At 35.4% G+C, this 25157-nt stretch overlaps 5 protein-coding genes across 11 annotated transcripts; 1 reads left to right on the forward strand and 4 right to left on the reverse strand.

Annotated features, from left to right (window-relative positions):
* Positions 1 to 1308: 1308 nt before the first annotated feature.
* On the reverse strand, positions 1309 to 2366 carry LOC119989767. Of its 3 annotated transcripts, none has more exons than XM_038835459.1 (3): positions 2206 to 2366; positions 1833 to 2110; positions 1309 to 1656 (listed from the first exon to the last, which is right to left on the reverse strand). In XM_038835459.1, exons 1-3 carry the CDS (start codon positions 2335 to 2337, stop codon positions 1629 to 1631), a joined length of 438 nt encoding a protein of 145 aa, XP_038691387.1. In that variant the 5' UTR covers positions 2338 to 2366; the 3' UTR covers positions 1309 to 1628. The 3 variants fall into 3 exon arrangements, with proteins under 3 accessions (XP_038691387.1, XP_038691388.1, XP_038691386.1); XM_038835460.1 differs by having other exon boundaries at positions 1833 to 2101; positions 2206 to 2364; XM_038835458.1 differs by having other exon boundaries at positions 1833 to 2116; positions 2206 to 2319.
* A 3675-nt stretch (positions 2367 to 6041) lies between these two features.
* On the forward strand, positions 6042 to 7945 carry LOC119989787. Of its 2 annotated transcripts, XM_038835485.1 has the most exons (6): positions 6061 to 6139; positions 6224 to 6313; positions 6785 to 6841; positions 6936 to 7078; positions 7163 to 7381; positions 7517 to 7945. In XM_038835485.1, exons 2-6 carry the CDS (start codon positions 6283 to 6285, stop codon positions 7739 to 7741), a joined length of 675 nt encoding a protein of 224 aa, XP_038691413.1. In that variant the 5' UTR covers positions 6061 to 6139; positions 6224 to 6282; the 3' UTR covers positions 7742 to 7945. The 2 variants fall into 2 exon arrangements, with proteins under 2 accessions (XP_038691412.1, XP_038691413.1); XM_038835484.1 differs by having other exon boundaries at positions 6042 to 6313.
* Positions 7946 to 10857: 2912 nt separating this feature from the next.
* Positions 10858 to 11963, reverse strand: LOC119989546. The gene is made up of 3 exons (XM_038835146.1): positions 11805 to 11963; positions 11406 to 11683; positions 10858 to 11147 (listed from the first exon to the last, which is right to left on the reverse strand). The coding sequence occupies exons 1-3, from the start codon at positions 11901 to 11903 to the stop codon at positions 11117 to 11119; spliced, it is 408 nt and encodes a 135-aa protein (XP_038691074.1). The 5' UTR covers positions 11904 to 11963; the 3' UTR covers positions 10858 to 11116.
* Positions 11964 to 14100: 2137 nt separating this feature from the next.
* LOC119987645 lies at positions 14101 to 16504 on the reverse strand. Of its 2 annotated transcripts, XM_038832561.1 has the most exons (6): positions 16477 to 16504; positions 16276 to 16391; positions 15939 to 15995; positions 15191 to 15402; positions 14878 to 15099; positions 14101 to 14463 (listed from the first exon to the last, which is right to left on the reverse strand). In XM_038832561.1, exons 2-6 carry the CDS (start codon positions 16382 to 16384, stop codon positions 14239 to 14241), a joined length of 825 nt encoding a protein of 274 aa, XP_038688489.1. In that variant the 5' UTR covers positions 16385 to 16391; positions 16477 to 16504; the 3' UTR covers positions 14101 to 14238. The 2 variants fall into 2 exon arrangements, with proteins under 2 accessions (XP_038688489.1, XP_038688488.1); XM_038832560.1 differs by lacking the exon at positions 16477 to 16504 and having other exon boundaries at positions 16276 to 16466.
* A 4096-nt stretch (positions 16505 to 20600) lies between these two features.
* LOC119988356 lies at positions 20601 to 22714 on the reverse strand. 3 transcript variants are annotated; one of them, XM_038833360.1, is made up of 4 exons: positions 22573 to 22714; positions 22266 to 22414; positions 21096 to 21385; positions 20601 to 20995 (listed from the first exon to the last, which is right to left on the reverse strand). In XM_038833360.1, exons 1-4 carry the CDS (start codon positions 22604 to 22606, stop codon positions 20962 to 20964), a joined length of 507 nt encoding a protein of 168 aa, XP_038689288.1. In that variant the 5' UTR covers positions 22607 to 22714; the 3' UTR covers positions 20601 to 20961. The 3 variants fall into 3 exon arrangements, with proteins under 3 accessions (XP_038689288.1, XP_038689290.1, XP_038689289.1); XM_038833362.1 differs by having other exon boundaries at positions 22594 to 22621; XM_038833361.1 differs by having other exon boundaries at positions 21102 to 21385; positions 22573 to 22621.
* Between the last annotated feature and the right edge of the window lie 2443 nt (positions 22715 to 25157).

The raw sequence follows: 25157 nt of genomic DNA on the forward strand, positions 1-25157 counted from the left end.
TAAGTACTAAATTGAATGGATTATGAACAGAAGATTGAAATAGACACAATTGGATGCTGCTTTGATATTAGCGCTGTTTCCTTCTTAAGCTTGGTCATGCTCTGTTTCTCCTCATGGTCTTCCTAGTTTATGCATTTTTGTTCCTCACTAATCTTTGTCATCTTTGGCCTTAACCGTTTAATTCATTTTGTTCAAAAATCTGTGCGGGAGAAATCAAACTTTCAACATGTTTGAAGTTCTAAATAGTTGGTTCAAAATTGAAAACAAAATGCATATCAATAATAAAAAATGACATGTCTAGTCAGCATGATAGGTGGCATACAAAGGGAATGACTTCCTAGACATATTCAGAGAGGAGTCGATTTAGGAAGTCAACCCAAAGAAAGGGGAACGTGGAAATCCCAACAATCACGTAATCCCAACGCAACAACCATCAAATTAGTTAAAAATTGCATCGACATGCATGCATCAGCAAACACTTTCGAAGAAACTCACACAATCCCCAAAAATTAATCATCAAATACTTGGCGAGAAAGCATGTTATATCCACTTGGGTGATTTATGTAGGACTAGTAGCAAGAATAATTACAAGGAAACAGATTAGTAGAAGTGAGAAGCCACATTGAAAGAATTGTGCGAAATTTAGTTGAGAAACTCGTTTCCACGTCGTTTTCAATAGACAAGACTAGTACTACTACATTCATAGTTCCACTATATTTTTTTTAAATTTCACCGTTTAAAGTCTCAAATAGACCTTTTAAAATTTTAAGGATATTGTCATAATTTCGCATTTTTCTGATTTTCATTTCATTACAGTTGTAGCCGGTCTTAGTGCTCAATATCTTTTATCTTTGAAGAAATGAATCAAAATTTGAGAGTGTTTTCGATCTATCTAGTGGATTCTAGTGTTGTTATTCTAGGTTTAACGTTGGTTAGCCTTAATCAATTGTTTTTGTCTGTGTCAATGATAGTCTAGTGGTGAATCTTCTGAGACCAAACTGTATGAACTCGGAAGATCCTGAGTTCAATTCCCACTAAGAGCAATATCTTTGTGGACATGCGTTGAGCTTCGAGCCAACTTATCATGTCACCGGGTGAAAAAAATTTGTGCATGCAAGCCTAAGGGCTCGAGTTGGACCCATATCGGATGTTCAAAGTGCAAATTAACATGGAATCGTTCTTGGTTATCAAAAAAGCTATTGTTGTTTCATTAACAACTGATTAGTTCACAAGACTTCTACAATCACACCATCCTTCGGTTTTTTCCGGATCTTTTGGTATGTGGCCAATTCATGGAAACCAAGTAAGTTGGACGACTCGTGAAATTATTTTCGTTCTGCATCAAATCGAATATTGTAGAGACTATGGCAGGGGATCGATGCAAAGCATCTGTGTAAGCTCGATAACAATTGAATATGATATTACAATACAAACACAATCTTTTACATTTCTTACTAAATCAAATTCATACTCGTTTGACATGTAAGACTCACAATAGTCTTTTATTTTTAGTTCACGCCATTTCCAGCATACCATATCCATAAAACTCCTTCGCAACGCTGCTGGTGTATATATATATATATATGAATACTCCTCAAGATTGTCCATCATAGTCCTCAAAGGAAGTTTCATTGGTTTGGCTTGGATATCAAATCCCTGCCAAAATATGTAAAATTGTTAAATTGTATTGCAATTTATCACGAATTCATCTGCATAGTTGCTTAAACTGACATCTTTCGATTACTTCTTATATATTTATTAAGAGACAAATGCCTGACATTGTTTAGTTTAGTTTGGGTGAATTGTATGAAAGCTAGCAAGGGAAAACCAACCGGAGAGAGCGAGTGAGTTGAGAAACCAAAGCATAGTCATTTTGAGCTCTTGCTTTAATGATTTTGAACATAAAATTTAGCTTCATTTGGATGGTAATGCTATCTTTCGCAATAAGCTCTGTTTCCTGCCAGAGCTTCTTGCGTTGTGACTGTATCTCCTCAAGCCTTTCTCTCACTTTCCTTTGACCCTCTCTGATACATCTATGATCCTCGCTGATCTCCGCCATCTCTACCCTTAACTGCTTTATCTTACCCTTTATTTTCCTCCTCTGCAAATGCTGAAACCGGAACATTAAAAAAAAAATATACATATGAAGCACAACAGATAAAAGGCATTGGTGCATGCAACACAACATATAAGAAAGTTAAATACCGATTTCCTGCTCTTGAGCGATACAAATTTGAGGCTTGTACTGCGTGGACCAGAAGGTCTCAAACTCAGCCCCCGTGAAGTCTTCATGGTTTTGCAATGAACCTTCAGTATGTTAAGTCTATATATACACATATAATATCAATGAAATGAATTGATGACATCTACTATCAATGAATTGATGTCATCATTAATGAAGTAAGAAAGCATTGCAAAAACTGCCGTTGGATTCTTTAAAGTAAAGTAAACCAACCAATTGGATACGGGAGGCGCTCCGCTATGTCCTCACTTGAGAGCATTATTGGTGCGTAAAATATGCCAGGATTGTTGGAGTTACTGCCGTCCACCTGACCTCGTGAAAGGAATTTTGAAAGAATCGCGCGCGGTAGTGCTTCTTTCGCGCGAGGGAGAGCGTTGCGGTAGGTGACAAATATTGTATAGCATAAAATACTTTTAGAAAAGAAAATTCTAATGAAGCATCCACGACATTTTGGATAGCATAGATGCTGACATTTCATCAGAACCTTTAAAATTAATTTATAAGTTATTATATGATTAACAAAATAATATGCTGTTCAAAATACTGTGACAAATTCATATAAAGGTATCATACAAGCAATTATCTTAAGTGATATATGATATTTTAGAGAGTGTTTGGTTGAACAAATAGCATGTATATACCATATGCTAGTATATGTGGTGATTTAAATTGCTTACCAAACAATAGCTATTAATGTTGAATATAAATAGTATTGTGCTTCTGACTTCAATGTTCTTGATTATAATCTTTAGTTAGAAACTTAGAATAATTATTTTTGATGTATTAAAGACTTGGTAGTCGTTTTTGACAAGTTCTTGGTCTCAGAACAAATTAATTGACTAAGGAATTCCGGTGCCAATGATGCTGAAATTATTGGGTTGTGTCCAATGAATGTTATTCAAAATTTCAAATTTAATTGTAAACGAATGAGACAGTTTTAAAGCCGCCCAAGGTCAGAACGACCGGAATACAAGCTGGGATATGAGCTCCAATTCTTGTCTCCAATTTTAACTCCAATTGATCTTTTCGAAATCATGTTAAATCTTCTTTTTTTTTTAATCAATATTAGAGTTTAAGAGTTAGAAATTAGTATTTAAGGTTTAGAATTTAAGATTTAGAAAAAAAAAGTCCAAAATCAATTATATTTTAAAATTATGAATATCAAAATACTTAATAGCACATTTTAATTTATGATTTAACATATTTTTTGATTGAGAATTGGAGCTAAAATTGGAGGGGAGCTCCTCTAAGGCTGCTTCGGTTGGTATTGGGCCTCATTAGGCCTTGGAGAAACCAAACTTGGTCCGACCATTTACATGATGAATTAACGTGGACCCATAGATTGTAAGTAGAGGAATTAGCCCAAGCCATCTGGCACGGGGTGGGGCCTCACAGCCCATTGGAAAACAGGCAACATCTTAAGTCTTTGCCGGTGAGGTGATATTTACATTTTAGTCATAGTTTTCTTAATCTGATCTCTTAAAAGTATAACTTTTATGGTCAATCACCAATGATAATATCTTCTCACTCACCAATCTTGTTTTTAAGCCAAATTACTCATTTTCGTATTCAAAACTTTTTCATAAAGATTCTAAAAAATAATAAACGCAAAATTGAATCCAACAAACTAACTTATTTCCCTATAAAAAAAATAAAATCAAATTCATTGGAAATTGTCGATGCTAGATTTGCACCGAAGTAAAAAAATACGTTTAAAGTAGAAAGCTTTAAAATGACGACACAAAATTTACGTGGTTCGGCAACTTGCCTATGTCCACGGAGTCTGATATTTTATTAAATTAGAGTGTCAATGATTCTCCTATAAATGTGGGAATGATATGTATTTATAGGCTTTGGGAGTTTGTTAGTTGATGTAGTTGTGCTAGTTCCTAAGACAATTTAATTACCTCTGGTAATCTCTAGTTGTAATTGCTCCTGCCTAATTGTAACCATCGGATAACTGAGCTATCAGATAAACTGCTTCTGGATAAAGTTCTTTTGTCTGGGAGCTGTCAATCTTCTAGAACCATACATACGGAGTGTGTAGTGATTTGCTCCATAGAAATAATACATAATAAGCGTCCTGGATAGCAGCAAATTCCCAAGCAGGGATAGTAGTTTGGAAGCAGAAGCTTAAGCTTTTCTCTTTGGCATTTAGCTAGCCATTCGCAAAGGAATTTCCAAAGTTATCATTGAAGGTGATGCACCATCAGTCGTAAATGCCCTCCGTCAATTTATAGATATTTTTGGGCAAAATAGTACTTTTCATCCCTCAATTATTGGTTGGATTTCATTTTCATCCCTTAACTTTTTTTTCCCTATTTCGTCCCCCAACTATTGGAGAATACCATGTTTATCCCTCGAATAAATCCAGCCATTGAAAAATCCTACGTGGCATCATATTGTTCTTCAGATCAGGTTTTTCCCAACCTCAATCTTACTTGAAAGGACGAAAATGATAGTTTTCAATAGTTAAGGGATGCAAATGGGAGAAAAAAAGTTTAGGGACAACAATGAAACTCGTTTCATAATTGAGAGATGAAAAATATCTTTTTACCGATATTTTTACCCCCTACGGTTTTATTTTGGACGAACTCAAAAGCCATGAAAGTTTTTTGCTAGACCTGTTTTTAAAATTTTGTTAGATGTTCTAGCAATCTTTCGGTTGACCTGCTAGCCTCTTTAGGGAGGATGTCTGACTCTTGTGTGTTCATTGATAATGATGTTCCAAGCTCTGTAATGGCAGTTTACGCGTCCGAAAGTTCTAATTTCTTCAATGAATGATTCCATATGGTTTTTCTAAAAAAAAAATACATAATAAATATGGGAAGTTTTGAACCGTTAGGTGCCGAGTGTGTAACATATAATTATTTTTTTCATAATCAAACATTATAATAATGATTATTTTTAAAAAAAAAAATAAAAATATTTTGAGTTAAAAATGAAGAATTGGACATCCTCATTATTATAATGGCGTGTACCCCAATCCAAATTTCCTGGGGTTTTCTCATGAGTCTTCATTTTTCGTTTTCTAGTTCAGGGATTCCAATATTATTTATCCTGTAAGAAATATAAAATATTTATTGCTAATTACTATTAAATGATAAATTTATTAAGATCTGCACAAATAGTATATAAGAGCATGTTCAACGGTCCTTCAAAATGGAGGAAAAGTCATTTTGAGGGATCACTTTATAGAAACACTCCATCCAATCGGTCCCTCAAACAATCCCTCAAATTAGAAAAATCCCAAAATTTTCCCCAAATTTTGGGAGATTCCAACCTCCCCAAACCATCATTTTATTGTTTTCTCTTTCCTTAATCTCCTCATCTTTCTCTTTCCTCTCTCATCTTCTCTTTCCTCTCTAATAAAATAATTAAAATCAAAATACTTTAATAATAATAATATATTTGATGTGATGTTAGAATGGGGATGTGATTGGAGTGGTGTTAAAATAATGATCCTTTATAATAAATTTTTGATTAAAATGGGGGAGAGGGTGTCCCCCAAAATGATGTATTGGGTTGGACTTGCTCTAAAACTCTGTGTGTCAGATAAACTCATTATTAGCATACCCTTAACTTAACTTAACTAAAGCAAGTCACATAATTAATGTGGATCCCACCAAACAAGCCCTACAAATGTGAATACGGAGTTGCCAATCAAATTCATGGAACATGAAAATGTTTAGTAGCAACAAATAACTTTTGGCCACGTAGCTTGTCCAATGCTGATTGCCTGTCATTATAGATATAGATTACCCTGTTCATGTCTTGAGCCGCATGCGCAATCCAGGAGAGCTTCCAAGAAAGTGAGAGAGAAAATATAGATCCTCACAGAAAGTGCGCAAGCTAGCAAAATCCGGTTCCGGTATCGCGCGATGCCCGAACCGCATCGTCAGTATTTTCTTTTTCTTAGGGTTTTCTTTCTTCATCACTATATAAGTAAACGAATAAACGAAGCTTCTTCTCACTTGTCAGCTTTGATTCTCAAGCACTGACGAGAAATCAAAGGGAGATTTGCAGAAGGATCATATCCCATGGATAATCACTTTGACTTCACTTTAGAGGGTAAGCAATTTATATCATTAATTACATATCTTTCCTTTATCTTTTGGTTCTTGTTGTTCACATAATTTAACAAGGATACATTCACACGAAGATTGATCTTGAAGATTTGGATCTGTTCATAATTTGTTAGATCTGTTGTATCTTTCAATGCTGCTAGAGTTTACTCTTTATTATACGGTCAACCTTTGGATTTATATATATATATACACACATATATTTAAACCAAAGCAGAAAATGACAACAATATGTTTTGGGCTGTATTTCATGTTTTAGTAATCTTATTCTGGGATTATATGTATTATATATGTCCAGTGACATTAAGATTCGGATAATTAGTTTCTGCTATTGTAAGGAATTTGTAACTAGCTAGAAAACCCTATTTGACCTTATTTTCCCCTTGCCTTCAAAAGAAATATACATGTTATCTAATACTTGACAGTATTCCTGATGAATTGTTTGTGCAATTTGTAGATGATAAGGAGGTGGCATCTCCAAAAAGGGAGGAACAATTCACTATGTCGAATCAAGGTAATTTTATTAGTTACCACTGTCTTACTTGGAGAAATTCTCCGACAAGTAATTTTGTTTCATGAATCATGAATGATGACTTGCTGTTAATTAGAGAAATATCAAGCAAGCGATGATCAACTTTCCGGACAATCTCGGCTGTCCAATACTGGAAGAAGAAGTCAAGGAGTTATTACTCAAGAACAACAACGTGAAAGAAAGAGAGAGATTGATAAGGCATTCCGCCAGCGAAGAAAGGTTAAATTATGATTGCATTATTCTAGAACTAGATCGATTTTCAATTCAAAACCCTAAGGTCTCATGTCTGTAATAGTACTGCAGGAACAAGAAATTAAAATGAAGGAGAATTTGCATATTCTCAATGAAGAGAACACAAGTCTAAAGAGGGAAAATCAAGTCTTGATGACGGAAAAAGACTCCATGGCTCAAAATTTGCAGGCAGCGGGCAAGGAAACCCAACAACTTCAATCCGAAATCGTTACTTTGAATCGCAATATTGCTAATGGGCAACATTTTGTGGATTTATATTCGAATCAACTGGTAAGTTAGGGTTAATGACCATTGTAGATACCCGAATCTTGAACACTCAGACCATCATAAGAAACATGACTTAGTATTGTTGCCTTCCAGATTGATTCTTTCTGAACAAATGTATCTTTTCTTTCTTCCTTGTAGGTTGCTAGCAACACTTCCCATCGCGTGATTGAACTCAGACAACTTGAGATCGACAATTATATCTTAAGACAAACTGACTGGGAGAACTGGGACTCAGAAAAACAACTTCTTCTGCAAAACATTGCAGGATTGGAAGTTGAAAACAAGTGGCTCAAACTACAACATCAAGCCTTAAGTGAGTTCGTAAACATTAATGAGGATGGCCAACAAGGATACACAGCATAATCTATAATGTATATAAATGTAGCCAACTAATTATCAGCTAAGCAACTGCGTATTTTCTGGCTAATTCTTTATAATATATAGTTTATGTAAATGTATTCAGGTAATAAGCTAAAAAAATTGTGTATTCACTTCATAAATTCTTTATTTTAGGTTAAATGTAATCAAAGTACTGTTTATCAGTTAAACAACTGGGTATTTGTTAGCTAATTCTTTATTATAGTTTATGTATATGTATCATAAACATTTTGAGCACAACTGACTTTAATTACATGCAATGCATTGTTAATTTACAACTTGCAGTAATTCCTAAACATTGAGAAATTCTCTCATACAGACTTAAAATAAGAACCTAAAATGCAAACAATTTTTTGAGGGTGTGAATAAATGAATTGATAAATTGAGTCCACTGCTTTGGATCTCAAATGTTCCAAACTAAGAATGAAAATATATGTCAGTGTGTTTTCTAAATGTTGAAATATCTTATGAGAGACTCTACATAGAATCCAAATTAGTGGTGCAAATGCATCCGACAAGCCTATAGTGCCGTCGTGGTCAAAGTGCATCACATGCCCTCTTAATATGTGGAAACTAATCTCACCATTGATTTTTTTTTAAAGATGAAAGATAACCATTGGATCCTGTCACTAGCTCATGACCTAATTCCACCGTTATATTTCTTCAAATTCTGATTTGAAGCATGAGAATAAGGTACTCAACGCACAAGTTGATGCTAAAGGCCATGGAGACACAAAAGCATTGGAATTCGTTTTGAAAATATTCATGACCCACACAGAATGTAATGGTGACCCGATGATTCTTTTCCCTAGCTATTGGAGTAGAGGTTTATATATTCAATCTTATACAAATTGTAAAATTTAAATCTTTAATTGGATAACTAAAATAAATATATATAGAAATGCACGTTGATTAGCTAATAAGTTGGGGCTCGTGACAGCGCCCCAGGTCACCCCACCTCAAAGTCGCCTCTGTCTGCTCTGATACCATGTAAAAAGATTTAATCCAAACAACTTGACACTTCAGGAGGTATTGTTCGTTGTAAGTCATAAGACCTGTTTGATTTTGTTTTTCAAAAGGGTTCTCTATTGAGAGATTTTGGATTTTAGCTTCTAAACACTTTGATTTTCCTCAATTTTCTAATGTGAGACATTTTATCTTAACAAGAAATGCGTCTAAGAGGGGCAAATTGAAATAGAGATATATATTTAAGGAGGGGCAAAGAGTCACCATCGCATGCATAATTGTGAGATCGAAGTAGAATATATGAACATGGATTGTGGCACTCATCTTTGATATTAGCTCTATTCCCTTCTCCAACTTCATGCTCTCCTTCTCCTCATGCTCTTCCTAGTCTATGCATTTTCTATTCCTCAATGATCCATGTCATCTCCGACTTTGTACCTTTTGATTACTTCCTTTCATTTTTCTATTTTTCTTAGGCTCTGCTTGAAAAAAGGGTTTAAATGCCTTATAAGGCATCATAAGTACTTTTTTTCCCTTTAAAATTTTGAACCAGTGACATGAGTTACTTTCATTTCTCAAGCAGTTATGATATGGGATCCCAGAAGCTGCTATCCTAGTTCTCTCACTTATTGAGTTGTATGGATAAAATTTCATGTGTATCATGTGAAACATACGAATTCAGTTAGATCTCATACGTCCAACTTAGCAGCCGCGATATCAACGACTGAGATCTTTATCATCTTCAGATAGTTACTCAGTTTTTGTTCAAAACACAAGTCACTTTTCAATAACTATTTACATTTGCTTTGATTTTTCATCATTTTACTTTAATGCTAAAGTGTTTTCTCATCTTGTGAGGGGAGGTCCGGTACAACACGTATCGGACTATTAACCGGTAGAGACTATGAGCCGTTTGATTTGAAATAGTAAATCCAAGGGTTTGACTTTTCCTGACATAAATTTTCTCTCCTTATTATTTTTGCTTGACATAAATTTTCTCTCCCCTAATTTACCCCCTAATTTATTTTTGCTTGACATAAATTTCCTCGACCCTAATTTATTATCTTTATCTGTCATTGGTAGTTGTTCTTCTTTTCTTTTCTCCCCTAGTTTTCTCTTCTCTCCCCTAATTCACTCTCTTCTTACCAGAGATGAAGACACCAAGAAAATGAGAACTTGTTTTTTTAAGGTGTTGAAGCACGTCTACACCAGGACCTGGTTCGTGTAGAGTGTGTGAACCAGCAGTGGCCATTGACAGCCCTGGACGAGCGCCTCTGGAAGCTGATCTGCACCAGACACTTGCCTAATATCCGCTAAGGCAACAAGCAGACTAGATCCGTAGTCCTCTCTCGGTGCCCATTATCGGCTGTGGCAACCGACAGCTTTCGATTTCGTTATTCCACTGTTGTATTTAATCTGGTTTTGTTGTTCAAATGTATATCATATCGTCATATCTTTTCCAATTAATCGTTCTTTGTTTGTAAAGGATTGGCTTGGCTTCATCATAAAAAAATTGTTGGAATATAAAATATTTAGAAAATGGTGTTTGGATGTGAAGAAAGTAAAGTGAAAATAAGGCATTCAATGCAAAAGATGGTTGAAAAGTTCTAATAAATATTGACTGAGGTGGACCATTCGATTTGCAAAATGTAAATCGAACGGCCCATAATCTCTATCGGTCAATAGTCCGAACCTCCCCTCAATCCACTTTAAAATGCCAAAGAAATGTATCACAATTTGTGCTCGTTTGTTTCACGGAAAATAAAATATTGAAAAATGATACTTATGTTTTTCAGTGTTTGTTTGATGAAAATTAATAAGATCAAGGAAAAGCTATTAAAAATTATCATGAAGAATTCACTCTAAACTTAAGAAAAACAACATCCAATTTTAAAGAGGGTATGTCGTTTTCCACTATGACTGCAACCTTATGTGCTTATTAATTAATATGCCGGATATAATATTTTTTGCTTATTGATCAAATTTTGGAGTTCTAATACTTACCTTTAGAGTCTGTAAACTCTGTATCCATAATGCTGTAACGGTTTATTTGTTTCTTTTAAATTTATGTTTTCCACCAAACAAACACCAGAAAATATTAGCAACGTTTTTATTCAAACACTGGAAATTAATTGTTTTTTCATGATAAGTTTTTCTTTTTCTATAAGAGATTGGTTTTCATTGAAACAAATGGAGCATAAATATGAAATTACAATACAAAAATAGTCTTTGACATTTCTTACTAAATCAAATTCGTACAATTGTTTGACATGACATGATTGTCTCACAGCAATCCAGCTTTTATATTTAGCGCATGCTTCTGCCAAATATGCTAGATCTCCATAAGATGCCTCAAGAGTGACCATCACAACTCACAAGTCGTCAAAGCAATTCTCAATATTGGTTTGGCTTGGATATCAATTCCCTGCCAATGAGAGAATGCATGTAAGTAATGTCGTAAGCAGTATGATCAAGTTCATTCTAGAAAGGGAGACATCTTTTGATTTCAATTATATATAACACATGTATAGTATTTCCATTCATGCTATTAAATGCTTTGAGAGATATGATCAGAGATTACTCATGCACACCTCCGTGCAAGTGATGTAGGACTAGTGGCCACGTATTCAATAACAAACTGGAAGTGGAAAATTGTGAATGAGAAAAGCTTTGGAAAACCAACCGGAGAGAGCAGGTAAGTCGAGCAACCAAAGAAGAGTCATTTTGAGCTCTTGCTTTTATGATTCCGGACATCAAATTTAGCTTCATTTTGATGCCAATGCTATCCTTTGCAATAAGCTCTGTTTCCTGCCAGAGCTTCTCGCGCTGTGACTGTATCTCCTCAAACCTTTCTCTCACTTTCCTTTGACCCTCTCTAATACCTTTTTGCTCTGCACTAATCTCCGCCATCTCTTCTCTTAACCGCCTTATTTTCCTCTTTATTTTCCTCCTCTGCACATGCTGAAACGGACCAAACCAAAAAAAGAAAACACAAAACAATTACATATGACGAATACATAGAAGAGAATGCATTAATGCTGCAGAACAACAACTATAAGAAAGTTAATAATTAATTAAATACCGATTTCCTGCTGCGTAATTTGAGACTTGTATTGCGTGGAACAGAAGATCGCAAACTAAGCAACCGTAAAGGCTTCATGGTTTTGAAGTAAATGCGCATCAGCAGTTAAGCATATATAGTAAATGAATGGATGTATAACACATGTAATGGTGAATACGAATGCTGAATATTATTACCGTTGATTGGTGAAGACAAAAGTAAACGGACGAATTGAATATAGACGCGCGCCCACGTTTTGTCCCCACTTTTGAGAATTATTGATGCCAGGATTTGGAGTCAAGTGGTCCACATGGCTTTGTTAAAGGGATTCTGCAAGGGATCGCGCGATGTGGTACAGCAGTCGCGCGAGGGCGAGCGTGCCGCGGTAGGTGCCGTTCAGCGTCACCGAGGAGCCAAGACCAAACCTAGTCAACGTTCAAATCGGGTCGACAATTCGACGCGGGATCGCTAATATTTTATAGCATAAATGGCATCAGAAAACGAAAAAAAAAAAAAAAAACAAACACCACACTATCAACAAATTTGATTTACGGGAGGGTTTTTTTGAAAATAAATCAAATTAATTCTTTGTTTATGAGTATTATTTTATTAATTAAATAATTCATGCATTTGGTAGTACAGTATAATTAGGCGTTTTAGGGTTAGTAGGAATTGATTGAGTTCATGGTTAGTTGTAACAATTATGATGTCTAAAGTGACACGGTAAAATTGTATCTTATGGGAAAAAAAATTTGTGGGGAGGGGGACCGACAGTCACGGCCTCCTCACGACCCCATGTTTATGGCATGGGTTTGAACTATTCATTTTCCCATTAAAAAAAAATCTTAGATTTTTAAAGCTACCAAACAAAACGCAAGTGGTTGTTCATAAGACAACTCATCCTTAATTCACAACCAAAGCTAGAGAAAAAAAAAAGAGGTTCAGGTTCTCATTTATTCATGGTCCTTTCTAAGGAGACGTGAGTGCTGCCTATAAAGGGCATTTGTTTGTTAATCTAATGAGTGTGAGTGTGAGTGTGAGTGTGAGGCGAACATTATCATGTTTAGTATGAAATGAAGAGTGAGCATGAATGTTAGAATTTTAATTATACAATTTTCATACTACTCAATTTTTTGTACATAAAAATATGAATAGATTAATTTAATAGTTGTGATTACTTCTTAATAACGGGTATAATAGTCTTTGAATATCAAACTCATTCTCTCTTGTGGAGATTAGTCAATCTCACCATTTTAGTGAGCTTGGTTAATCTTCATAAGGAGGGAATGAGGGTGGGATGAGTTTGAGATTCCACTCTCCCAAACTCAACCAAACAAGAGAATGAGTGATTCTCACATTCGGCTAGCCTCATTCCCCTCTTCAAAATGCCAACCAAATGACCCGTAAATGTAAGGGATTGATCCAATTGGAAGCAGTGAAGATTGAATATCAAAAGTATCAACCTCGGCCTCGTCGTTTTGGGTTGAGGCCTGTAATTAGTAGGGCACCTGAACAAGAAATTTTTGTAGGTCAAGAAAGGAAACAAAGGTGCATAAGTTGGTTAAAACAGAGGGGAATGCTAAGTGATGCCCAAAATCAAAACGGAGGGTGATGTGCGTGCATGTTGTGTAGCCTGAGGGCGATGAGAGAAATGAAGGAACTAGTTAGGTTTTTTTTTTTTTTTTGGACTGCTTTTGGGTTGATTTGGAATGGGCAGCTAGATTAATGAATTGGGTGTAAATATTTTTTTTTTTAAAATTGTGGTATGATTGGCCGATCTAGTGCCCAAAGCCCTAGTTTGGACTGCTTTAGACACGGGCTGATCATTGTGAGTTGATGTATTTTCTCTTCTATATCAATTATGAAATATCGATTTAATTCCAATAATAACTTCTCGAAAATGATATATGAGCCAGTGGCAAATTACATATAAAGATAATCAATCATCTTAAGTGAGAGAGGTATTTCTTAAAATTGTTAGTTAAAATTCTCAAATGCTAATTCTTGAAATTGTTGGTTTGAGTAGCATTTGCCAAACGCTACATAATTGTAGCATATATGTTATATTCAAATGAATATTTGGTTGAACAAACAGTATGTTATATTCAAATTGTTTACCAAATAGTATTGTGTTTGTAATTTCAATATTGTTGATTATAATAGCAAGTTAGAAACTTAGAATAATTAATTTTGATGTATTGACTAAAGACTTACTTGGTTTAGTGCAAAATATGCTGAAAAACCTCTTAGAAGGGTAAGTATGCTAGCTTGTTAATTAAGGTGGTGGTTATACCACATTCCAACCTTTCATAATCTTGGAGAAAAAGTAAAACATATCATATATTAATGCTACATTATTTAAATGTCTTGTTGGAATACATTGAGTGCATATATCGTACAATAAAAATATTCTAATGATGAACAATACTTGTAAATATAATTTGAACTTGAAAATTCAAATTGTACATGGTTTAGTGTCAAGGTCATTGTGTATTTTCTCACATAGTGCATCAACTTGTATTCTGAGTACCTTATTCTCATGCTCCAAATTCCCAATGTCTTGCACAAGTTGAGCTTTGTTCATCAACCAATCATCCCAATTAGTTTGTCTTAATATCATGATCTCATTCTGAAGCTTTTTGATCTCAAGCTGGTGATTCTCATTGTTTGACACATCATCCTGTCAAAAGAATTAAACAATCATCAGCATAGATTCATAAGCACCAAACTCGTAAATCACAACATTAACTTCTTCTTTTTTTGGTAACGGAGAATTCCCCAAATCAACATACCCATTGGATAGTTGGGTCAGTTTTAAACTCGAAGTCTCGAACTGCCAACGCAGCCCGCTCCGCTAATTAGGACCGAGCCGAGGCCCATTCGAGAAGAATGAACCCGGAATCCACAAAGAGTTACACAACTCAACTTCGTCATCCCAACCAAAGTCTAAATTACAGCATTAACACTAACAATGACTAACCCAACTTCACAAGACACGGACTTGTAAGTCACATCCACGCTGAAAATATGGCCAACATTGCAATCACAAATATGTATATATATGGTGTTATTGAGAGAGGGAGAAGGATTGTACTTCGAATTTCTTTAAGAATGAATCAACGAAAACTTGTTGGTTGGTCATGTTAGTCTTCAACTTGCGAATTTCCATCTTCAGGTCCTTTGTCTCGATTTCTGCCGATTGCAAACTATTGTTTATAGATTCTTTTTCCATCATCAAATTCATATTCTCATTATGCAAATTTGTATTTTCTCCACCAAGCTGATCCAACTGCCATTCCATGTTCTTTTTGCTTTCCTACACCCATAAATAAATAAAAAATCGATGATGAGGAAAAATCAATAGGCATGAAGCATTGGCGATATCAGAAAAAGAAATCAACATTTACCTTGCATTTCTCTCGATATCGTTTGTCGATTTCTTTCTTTCTTTCATTGGATGTTAGAGTTTTTCCAGGGTTCCTGGAAAGATGTGGAACAGATGGACTCTTACCCCCGCGCCTGCGGACTGAATGACTCGTCCCAGCTTCAGTTGGTGCTAATCCTTGTAGTGGTTGGTGATTCAACTGGTTTTGTGAAGTTTGATAACTTTGATTTAGCTCTGTAGAGTATCCTTCGTAAGATAGATACTAATTGGCTTGTAACAATATGGAAAATTTATATAACATAAAAACATTAATTCCTGACAATAATTGTCTAAATTACGGCATATATATATGTTTATATATATGTACACGCGAGAATTCTCCTATAAGGAGATGTCTCATCTCAATCGTTGGATCTGACCAATGATTAAGATTAAATTTGATAAGATAATAAAAAGAAAATTAGAACACAAAGTTTTGACCCATTTGAGTCGTACACGGGATGTCGGATTCCGATGATTATTTTGGCCGGAAATTAGTTGGGGAAGGTCGGTCTCATCAATACTAGTTAAATGGTATCATCGGTGGTCGGTGGTCGGAGGGAGATGTCCTAATTGGCCGAATCGATGAAGGGAAGAGGCGGCGGTGCCGTGACTTCAATCTCAATTCCCCGCGAATTTCCGGCGTGATTTATTCTTTGGCTGGTCGGTAAAGATAGGAGTTCGGCCCTCCGAAATGGTGGTTATATATATCTAAAAATATAGTATATTACCTTGATTTGGCCAAGTGAAATCCTTTTGCGATTCTGCAAGATCCAATCCGGTATTATCTGCAAGATTCATAAGGTCTAATTAGATCAAAACCATATATTACATATTCTGGTTTTGTAAGGACACCCATTTCAGGATCAAACACTAAGATCCAAATATTAATTAAGTCAACCTCTGCATCTACAACCTACAAAACCCAGATCTTACATATTTGGAAACCATAACTCGAAAATTCTTACCTTTTTTTTTCCGTTTTACGGTTAATTTGAACTACCAGAAGTAGCATTAACTACTAACCGAATAAACTGCTTCTAACACAGACAGTAACAAAACACTTACTCGGATTAAAGATTAAAGCATCATGAGTAATAGAGAAACCATCCCACTCATTGTACTTTACCCCTTCAGCTTCTCTGTAGAGATCTGATGATGAACAAGGGTACGTCATTAATTAACTGCAAAAGAAACTAATTAAGATGGGGTTAAATGTGAAATTGAAGATCTCAATTAGAAAAGAAAAAACAGAGCGAGCTTACACACATATATATGGAGAGAGAGAGAGAGAGAGAGAGAGAGAGAGATTAATAAGATATATATTTCGCACGCTGTCGCGCGAATACTTGCGATTCCATTGATGATGGATAGCGGGGGGTCGGTCGGCTGCTCCACCACTTATGACTTATCTATCTCAGTTTAGCTTTTGGAGTCAACGGTTAAAACTTATAGTCAATAAACTATATTAGGGCCTTATGTGGTGCGCCTGCATGTACTGCTCTGTATTTCCTTTTTTTTCTTCATTAACTTTTTAGTGTGTGTACTTAGTTATAGAAATGGTTTATTACAACATTAGTCTTGTCCAAAGATGCTGTAAATTCACAAGTAAGTGTTGTTGGGTGAATAAAAATCAATATTTGATCCCACCTCTATTACATAAAAAGTCAAGTCAAACATGTCTCTCAATACAACCATATCAACAAAACACAAATTCATATACATTATTCGTTTCCACCCAATATAGAAACCAATAATATTTCATGTCTCTATGTTGTCCACAACAAAACTACACCAAATTAACATCTCACAATACAACCACATGAGCAAAACACGTATCCTAATACAGTCATATCAATAAAACACAAAATCTCATATATTTTTGTTGTCCCAACAACACTTGCACTATTACAAGTACTCTAATAGTTTAATATTTTGGCTGCATATGAGTTCTAAACATGTATGCTAGTTTGTATGCACACATGGATACGCAGGCATGTACGAAGGTGCACATGAATACTCTTCCATTAACTAGGTGTTCTCCCTAAATAAGTGGTATCGAAACTAGAGGTGGATGTAGCTTGTTGGTACTGGGAGCATGGACCCCAATGAAATTGTGTAAAATATGTAATGGTATTGGTAATTGGTTAAGGACAAAATGTGTCACACCCCCAGTGTTATATTTTAAAGCACCCAGTGCCCCCAACAATTGTCTAGTGGCCTAACCAACCTTGCATCCCATTTCCCCTCTTCAAGACTTCAATATAGTATTGATTTATTATTAATTTATAGCCCAGCCTGACAGTCCAACTCACAATTACAAAGTTACAAAAGAGAGTTTTCAAAACAAAATTCCAAGAAAAGATTGAAAGTGGTGGAAGTAGCAATTATCCTCAAGAATCTTATTCTACAATTATGGTAAATAAAAATGTAATGTTTTATTATTTGATATTATTACTAGTGATTATCTTAATCTTATTCTACAATTATGTAATGTTATATCTTAATGTTATGGAAGTAACAATTTCAAGAACGTTGCCCCTCGACCCCTACTACTTAATTGTGCCCCCATTGAATTCGAATCTTGGATCCGCCATTGATCGAAGCTGATGATAACTATTGGGCAAAGGTGTGTCGAAGCCTATAGGTTGGATCTAGGCTTAGCCGATGGATTCATTTGGGTATACACAAAGAAGTAAATATATGCTACTCTTAGTGAAAATTGTAACTAGGCACTATGGTAAACGCTGTAACACATGCATGTAGCTTAGGGTCGTATTATACCGATGCAATTGAGCAGACACATGGGGAATAAGGTTCTTGTGGCTCTAGGAGAACAATGAGAGAGTGAAAACAAGGAACAATGTGGCTTGTATCGTTAGGGCATCAATGAGATTGAGCGGGAACACACGAAGATCGTGTGGCTCGAATGACAACTCTTACACATGGGGTTTGTAATATGGTATTGCGGGACCCTGAAAACGCAAAGATGGGGACTAATTGCACCCCAGAGTTAACTAAGTACACTCTAAAAACTCAAAAAAAAACCTCAATCTAATAACACTCCAATTGACTCTAGCTACCACTCTTCCCCAAATCTTTTTCCTCCTCATTCTCTCCTTCTTCTTCTTCCCCTACCTGAACCCTGATCACTATTTGGTTCACAGCATCATCACCGCACTTGAAGAGAATAAAGGCCAGAGGGCAATATTGCTGCAAAGCCTCTCAATTGGGTTTGGCAATTTGATTGCAACATCCCCTCCTCCGATCCAATAGTGGTTCGATAGGCCGATCTTTAAAGGGATATCCAATTGAGTAGCCGTTGAAAGATGATTCCTTCGATCGATATGCCTCTTTCAAGATCTGAACCAGTTTCTAAAAAGAATGGAAAAGCAAGTGAAGAGCCAAGATTGCATGTGTTGCATCCAATGTTGTTCCAAGATGAAGATCGAAAAACCACAAATAGGGGTCAGGGAGGGATTGGAAATTGAGGTTGAGGGATGCAGATGGTGATTTTATGAAAAAACACGATAGGGATGTACACATAAATGTTATGTTTTTTGCTAAGGTTTATTTAAAATAGGGTGTGCTTAGTTAAGTAAGGGGTGTAAATAGTTTTTATCAAGTGCATAAGACATGGCTCTCGGGGTTAGTAACAAAGTGGGCATGGCTCTTGAGGATTGAAAATGAAGTGTGTGGTTGAGGTGCTAGGGAGAGTGCTTAATATGAAAGGGAATCACATGTGAGAGGGAGAGTATTGGGAATTCACAGGCATTGGAGTTTCACATTGTATAAGTATAAAAAAGTTAAGTGGTTAATATACTTGGATAGATACAAAACCTAATAAATTAAATTTTTAGGTTCATATGGGTTCCAAACATGTATGTTATCCCGTATAAGCGCAAACCCAAGGTTATGTTAATGGGGTCAAGTGACCCCATTAAAAAAAAATTCATATACCTACTTGTAAAAATTAGACTTTGAGCACACTCCTATTACACATTTCATATTTCTTAGAGTAACCCATGATAAATTTAAAAGGCCCAATAAGATGGGCTTAGCTTTGTAAATTATTGTATTAATTTTAAAGGTCTTAGCTCATTAGTGATTAGTAATCATTTATTCTTTAAAGACCCATAACTAATAACTTATCATTTGGAGTTTGAGCTTCAATACTTTAATTGTGTTTGTTAATTATTGGGTTTTGATACTTTTGTTGTGTTTGTGAATTGTGAAGTGAATATGCCAATAACTTTGTAAGCCTGAGAGTAGACATCATACATGGGCACAGAGCACTTGACTTTGAGTACTCGACCTTCTTGAGCAGTTAGTCTTTATAAAAAAACTCGATAATTCACATTTAAAATATAAAAAATTATGGGGCAACATTTATAGATCAATTTTCAATTATTAATTACTTTTGTCCTATAAGATTTTGATTTTTAGTATTTTTCCATACTTTTGAAATACTTTTGAAAACATAATTAATAAATAATCCAAAAAAAATTCGGGGGCACTACCCCCGAATCCACGCAAATAATTTTTTCCCGTTTCTTATATAAACCCGACAGTGAGGACTATTTGCACTCCATGTTTTCCCATTCATACCCCATTTCCCCCAAAATCCAAACACACCCTTGCACCACCACTCCCACAACCCTTCTCTGTTAATGGCAACATCTTCCCCGTTAGCCAGAGAGTGACGCAGGGGAAGCTTAATGGTCAGATTATTGTCTCCTTCCTCAAAATTACCTTCACCTCCAAAAGCTCCGTGACACTGGCGGAGCTGGCGGCGACAACGATGTAGAGTTTCAAAAATGTCTCTCCCCTTTCCATCATACGACAATGGTCTTTCATTCGTCAATGCCACCACGATTGCCATTGACAAAGATAAGAACGGCCAGCACGCTGTCCGTTGGGCGGTTGATCATCTTGTGATCACAAACCCATTTGTTGTTCTCATCCATGTGAAGCAAAAAAAACAGTAATCATAGGTACCCTCTCTCTTGTGTTCTCTTTGATTGATGATGTTATTGCTATTTCACACTTACACGCCGTAGCTTATGAAGGTGCTCCACAGAGGCACAGAGGAGGGAAGCTCACTCAAAGCTTCACAACGAAATGATCCATGGTGAAGAAGAGATGCCAGTGAGGGGACAAATGGGATAAAGGTGTGTTTGGTAGTTTTGAAAAATGGGGTGTGAACGGGAAAACATGGAGTGCAAATAGCCCCCACCAAACCCGGCCCCATGTACTCAGGAGGTTGGGTCCACCCCTGATCCCATATGTGCACATGGATACGCTTGCATGCACGGAGGTGCGCATGGACTGTAAACTCGGTATTCTTTCCAACAAAAAATTGGTTTCTCTTAAAATTGACACAAAGAAATATATGGATGTGAAAATCACCACTCGTACATCTAAATCACGACTATAGACACAATAATCAAATACCAATTCCAAAATATTTAAATATGATCACAAATATCGATCATCTTAGTTTCTCTAATCAACTTATCAATCCCTCGCTTCCAAACTTAGTAGATTTATGGGAGAAGAACAAAACACAAAGAACTTACATCACAAATACATAGACTCAATACTAAAATAAAATTAAAAGCTTTTGAAATTCAAATATTTGGATGCGAAGCTGCAAGCACATGCAATGACTGCAGAGGTAGATTCCTTGGCTTTGATTGTTCTTCATATCCTTACGTGATCAATACTATCTGCAGGAGCCAGTACTCACAAACCTCACTTTGGCACGTTTTGATTTGCTATTAACTCACTGCATTCACAGAAGAAAAAAAAAGAGTTATCTTAATCTTGCAATAATCAGTAATGCGATAACTAATTAAATCATGTTAATTATGATTATATACACACACATATACCGGAGTGATTGAGTGAGTTGAGCTGCTTTTGCAAAATCGTTGTTAACTTTTGCTTTCACGATTTTGAAGAGTAGAATGAGACGTTGTTGGATACCGAGGCTCTGCTGTGAGATGAGATTGGTCTCCATCTTGAGTTGCTCTTTTTCTGCCTTCAGCTTTTGATATTTGATTCTAACTTCTTTCTGTCCCTCTTTGATTCTCTTTTGTTCTTCACCGATCTCTACCATTTCAGCTCTCAAACGTTTTATGCGTGCCTTCAATTTTCCATTAGTAATCTCTTTTTTCTGGGTACAACAATGGCAATGATGAGTCATTAAGTGATAATACTAATAATTAGGTTTAGTCATAGCTAGTTAAGAACAACTAGGGGAAATTTAATTTGTGACATGTTTAATACTAGTTAACGAGGGACACTAGCTATCTTAGGAAAAAAAATAAAACGGAGAGTCGATTAGTATTTCTGAATTCAAAAATGATAAATGGCTCTTAAGTAGTATGACTCAATTGAACGGCTAAAGAGCTAGGGCATTGCAAGCACTCCCAGTGGGATGTGGGAGTTCTATAATTCTCTAAAATCTATAATTCATGCACGTTTAAGTGAAGAAAAAGTCAAACAAGTTTTAAAATTTGAAATATAAAAGTTTGGTATGATGTGGCATGCCTATCAAATAATTTGATTAAAATTGTAGACTTTCATATTCTAAACGAATTGCAGAGCACTATATCCGCTCCTAGCACATTAGGAGTGCTGACAATAAACTTATGAATGGCCTCAAGGCACAAGCCAATAGTCGAGTTTGAGCTTCCTTGTTAGAACTTGTTTATTAAATTAATGAATGGAGTTAGGGTTTGGAGATGATCATCACTCTGTCTTAACTAGTTTTCACCCCTTAAAATTATTATAATCTTGTGAACATTAACCCACTTACCTCCTGACAAGCATATCTACCAAAAGAAATATAATTACCTCGATAAGATATTCTTTTCCTTCTTCCTCTATATTATTTAAGGGATTTTTTTTTTCCTTACCCTTCTTTTTCATCTATTAGGATCGAAAATTATAACAATTTAGTGAATAGGAAACCAAAAGGGGGGTTCATGGACAGGATAAAGATGACTGAGAAAGACTTATTTTGGAAACAATTATAATGCAAAATTTCATACCCGATTCCTCCTTTGTGTAGCATTTGAACTCCTCCTCCTCGGAAATAATTTGTTTGACAACATAGTATGCTCTCCACCACCCCTGTTAGGCCACGTGGACAAAGGTCTAACAGGGATCCGAAATAAGATCTTCATTTCCTCACTTAAATCTGTGTGGAGGTGGAATGAGATGGCAAGCTTGTTATATATATATATATATATATATATATATATATATATATATATATATCCACGGGCTGTGTTATATTTTTTCTATGTGCTAATATCACAATAATAAAGATTGACGTAAAAGCTGAATAAAAGTCACCTAATGACAAAGAAAGCACACTTGATTTGATCATTCCAAGAATTTCCGACGTGTTCTAATTGTCGTGTGGAAGTCGCACGCTGTCGATAAGAATCGCGCGGTGTGTGGACGGTGGACAGACGCTCTGCTTTGACGGCAACGTGACTCACATGCTGTTGTTACAACCACGCGACAAATCATGTTCGGATTTATTTATCGCCGTAATCGTTGCAAATGGCAGACATTGGGGGATCGATTTGGGGATGAGAAGGCAGACTCTGAAGTTGACCATATTAGGTTTTTTTTTTTTTAAATAAGGAAAAAATGAGGCAAACTTACAAGATTTTGAATTCAACCGTGATTTCTTTTTCGTTGAGAAAAAAAAAACAATTTCATGGTGGGTGTCTATTGTATTCAGTACTAATTAATTATTATCAGAAACGTGATGGAACTCCATTGTTGCATACGTAGTTAGGTGTACGTAACTTCAAATGCACTTCATCTGTCATTCACGCTTCTCAATTTCTTACCACTACCTTGTACGTCAAACCATTAACATTAGTAGTATAGTGACTGTGAAGATGCCTTTCATGTTTCAGTTCAATTTTCAAGACATTGAAGTAGTAAAAAAGGGGGAAAAAAAAAAAAACATTGTTCATAATTTCATCCTTTTGTCGCTCGCGCGATCCTCTATTCTAAAGCGCGAGTGTCGTGCGAGTACATGATTCATGCATATCTCAGGAAAAATAGAAATAGAAAAAGAATAAATTCAAAAAACGATGTGACGTGTCATGCTATTAATTTTCCAAAACTATTAGTATTTTTAAGCTGTTAAGTACGCAGACAGCAAAGACTCGCTGTTTTGGAATTAAAATATTTGACTGACTCAATTTATATGAATTGTTTTTCAAATGATTATTCCAATGTCTGACATGTAAACCCATGAATACATGATAGCATTGCGCCCCAAGATTTTGAAAATCTGAATAATTTAATTTTTTTTATTACAGGGATGGGGAGGTACGAACTCAAGACCTCTATAAGATATCATACACATGAGTATTATCTGAGTTACTATTGATTCTCTTGAATAATTTAATAGACAATAACACAGTTGATTACAACATTTTTCTTATAAAAAAATTCAAATACCTATTCAGGAAAAAAAATCATTTTTTTTTTAATAAAACCAAGGACACTTCATTAAATTTGTAAATGAGAATGGTCATCAACTAAGAAGACAGAAATACAATCTAGGTGCTCCTCGAGACAAACTCGAAAAATACCCCAATTTTTGAAATTTCTAACTATTTGGTGAGCAACGTTATTGCAATTCCTAGAGACATGGCTAAAATATTCTACACATAAAGATTTGCTTAGTAAATTTATAGCATCAATTATATGATCGAACCAAAAAAAATGTTACGCCCTTGATGGCCGAAATCACAATCGTTGAATCCATCTCAACTTCAATATCCCGCAATTCAGTGTTCAGACATATTTACAAGCCTTTCAAAACGGCCAACGCCTCTGATGTAATAAGGAAAAAAAACACTCTTCACAAAATCGACAAAGGCCGTGAACACAGAACCATTTGTGTCACAAACTACTCCACCAATGCCAACCACTTGAATACACATTTCTTATCCTTTCATAATTTATTTTTTTTAAAAAAAATTCTATGGTCCACTTCAGGCACTCTGCATGCCCGTGATTATAGCGGATACTATACCCGATGTGTTTGTGCTTGGATTTCCATCAAGCTCGCAAGAATATGTAATAATGCCAACCATTTCTGGGTCCATCTTTCTGGCATATGTAATCCAATCATGACTAGTAGTTTAAACTAGTTAGGTCTATCTAAATTCAAATAGCATACCCGCTAGGCTTCCTCTCAATTTCTGACCTACCCTGTATGATTGATTGGTCGACATGTGTTTGTGTATGCCTGTGATGGACTCATACATCTCAAAATATCAGTTTGGTTATCTACCTTGTCTCAATCGATCATGAAAATTACTTTAATTTGGTTAATTAGACCGGAATTAATTAAATTAAACTAATTAGGTGACGAAAAGGTGAAAGAAGTAATGTGATATTATATTTACAAATCACAAACTAAATCTAAAGACAGAAGTAAAGGATAAGTTCAAAGTCTGCACAAAATGTACATAATTAGTTAACTTAAGTACTAAGACTCTCTTGCTTAATTAGTTTCTTTCCCTATAGTTTAATAGTTTTGTTTTTTTATCCTTTACTTAGTTGCCTTGTTTCTTCTTTTGCTTATCCCTTTATGTCCACAGTTTGAATTGACAATGGGCCCAAATCTTTATTTAACCAAAAAATGGCATATTAATGTTCACTTTATGAAAGTTGGACACTTTGCCATGGGCCTAGCAAAAGAAAAATTAGGATAGGATCGATCCTATAAGATATCTCTTCAAAATCGGACGTGAAAGTCTCCTTTCATCCGGCTCAAGTAGTTACACCAAATAAAGATAACAAATAGGGTTACAACTTTCAAATTTATTTGCTAAAAGTCTCTCCAAGTTAAAAGAAAAAAACACTTTGTCATATAAATACTTATTTTTCCACATAAGTATCTA

This window comes from Tripterygium wilfordii, chromosome 21, assembly GCF_013401445.1.
Source record: "Tripterygium wilfordii isolate XIE 37 chromosome 21, ASM1340144v1, whole genome shotgun sequence".
Taxonomy (NCBI): Eukaryota; Viridiplantae; Streptophyta; class Magnoliopsida; order Celastrales; family Celastraceae; genus Tripterygium; species Tripterygium wilfordii.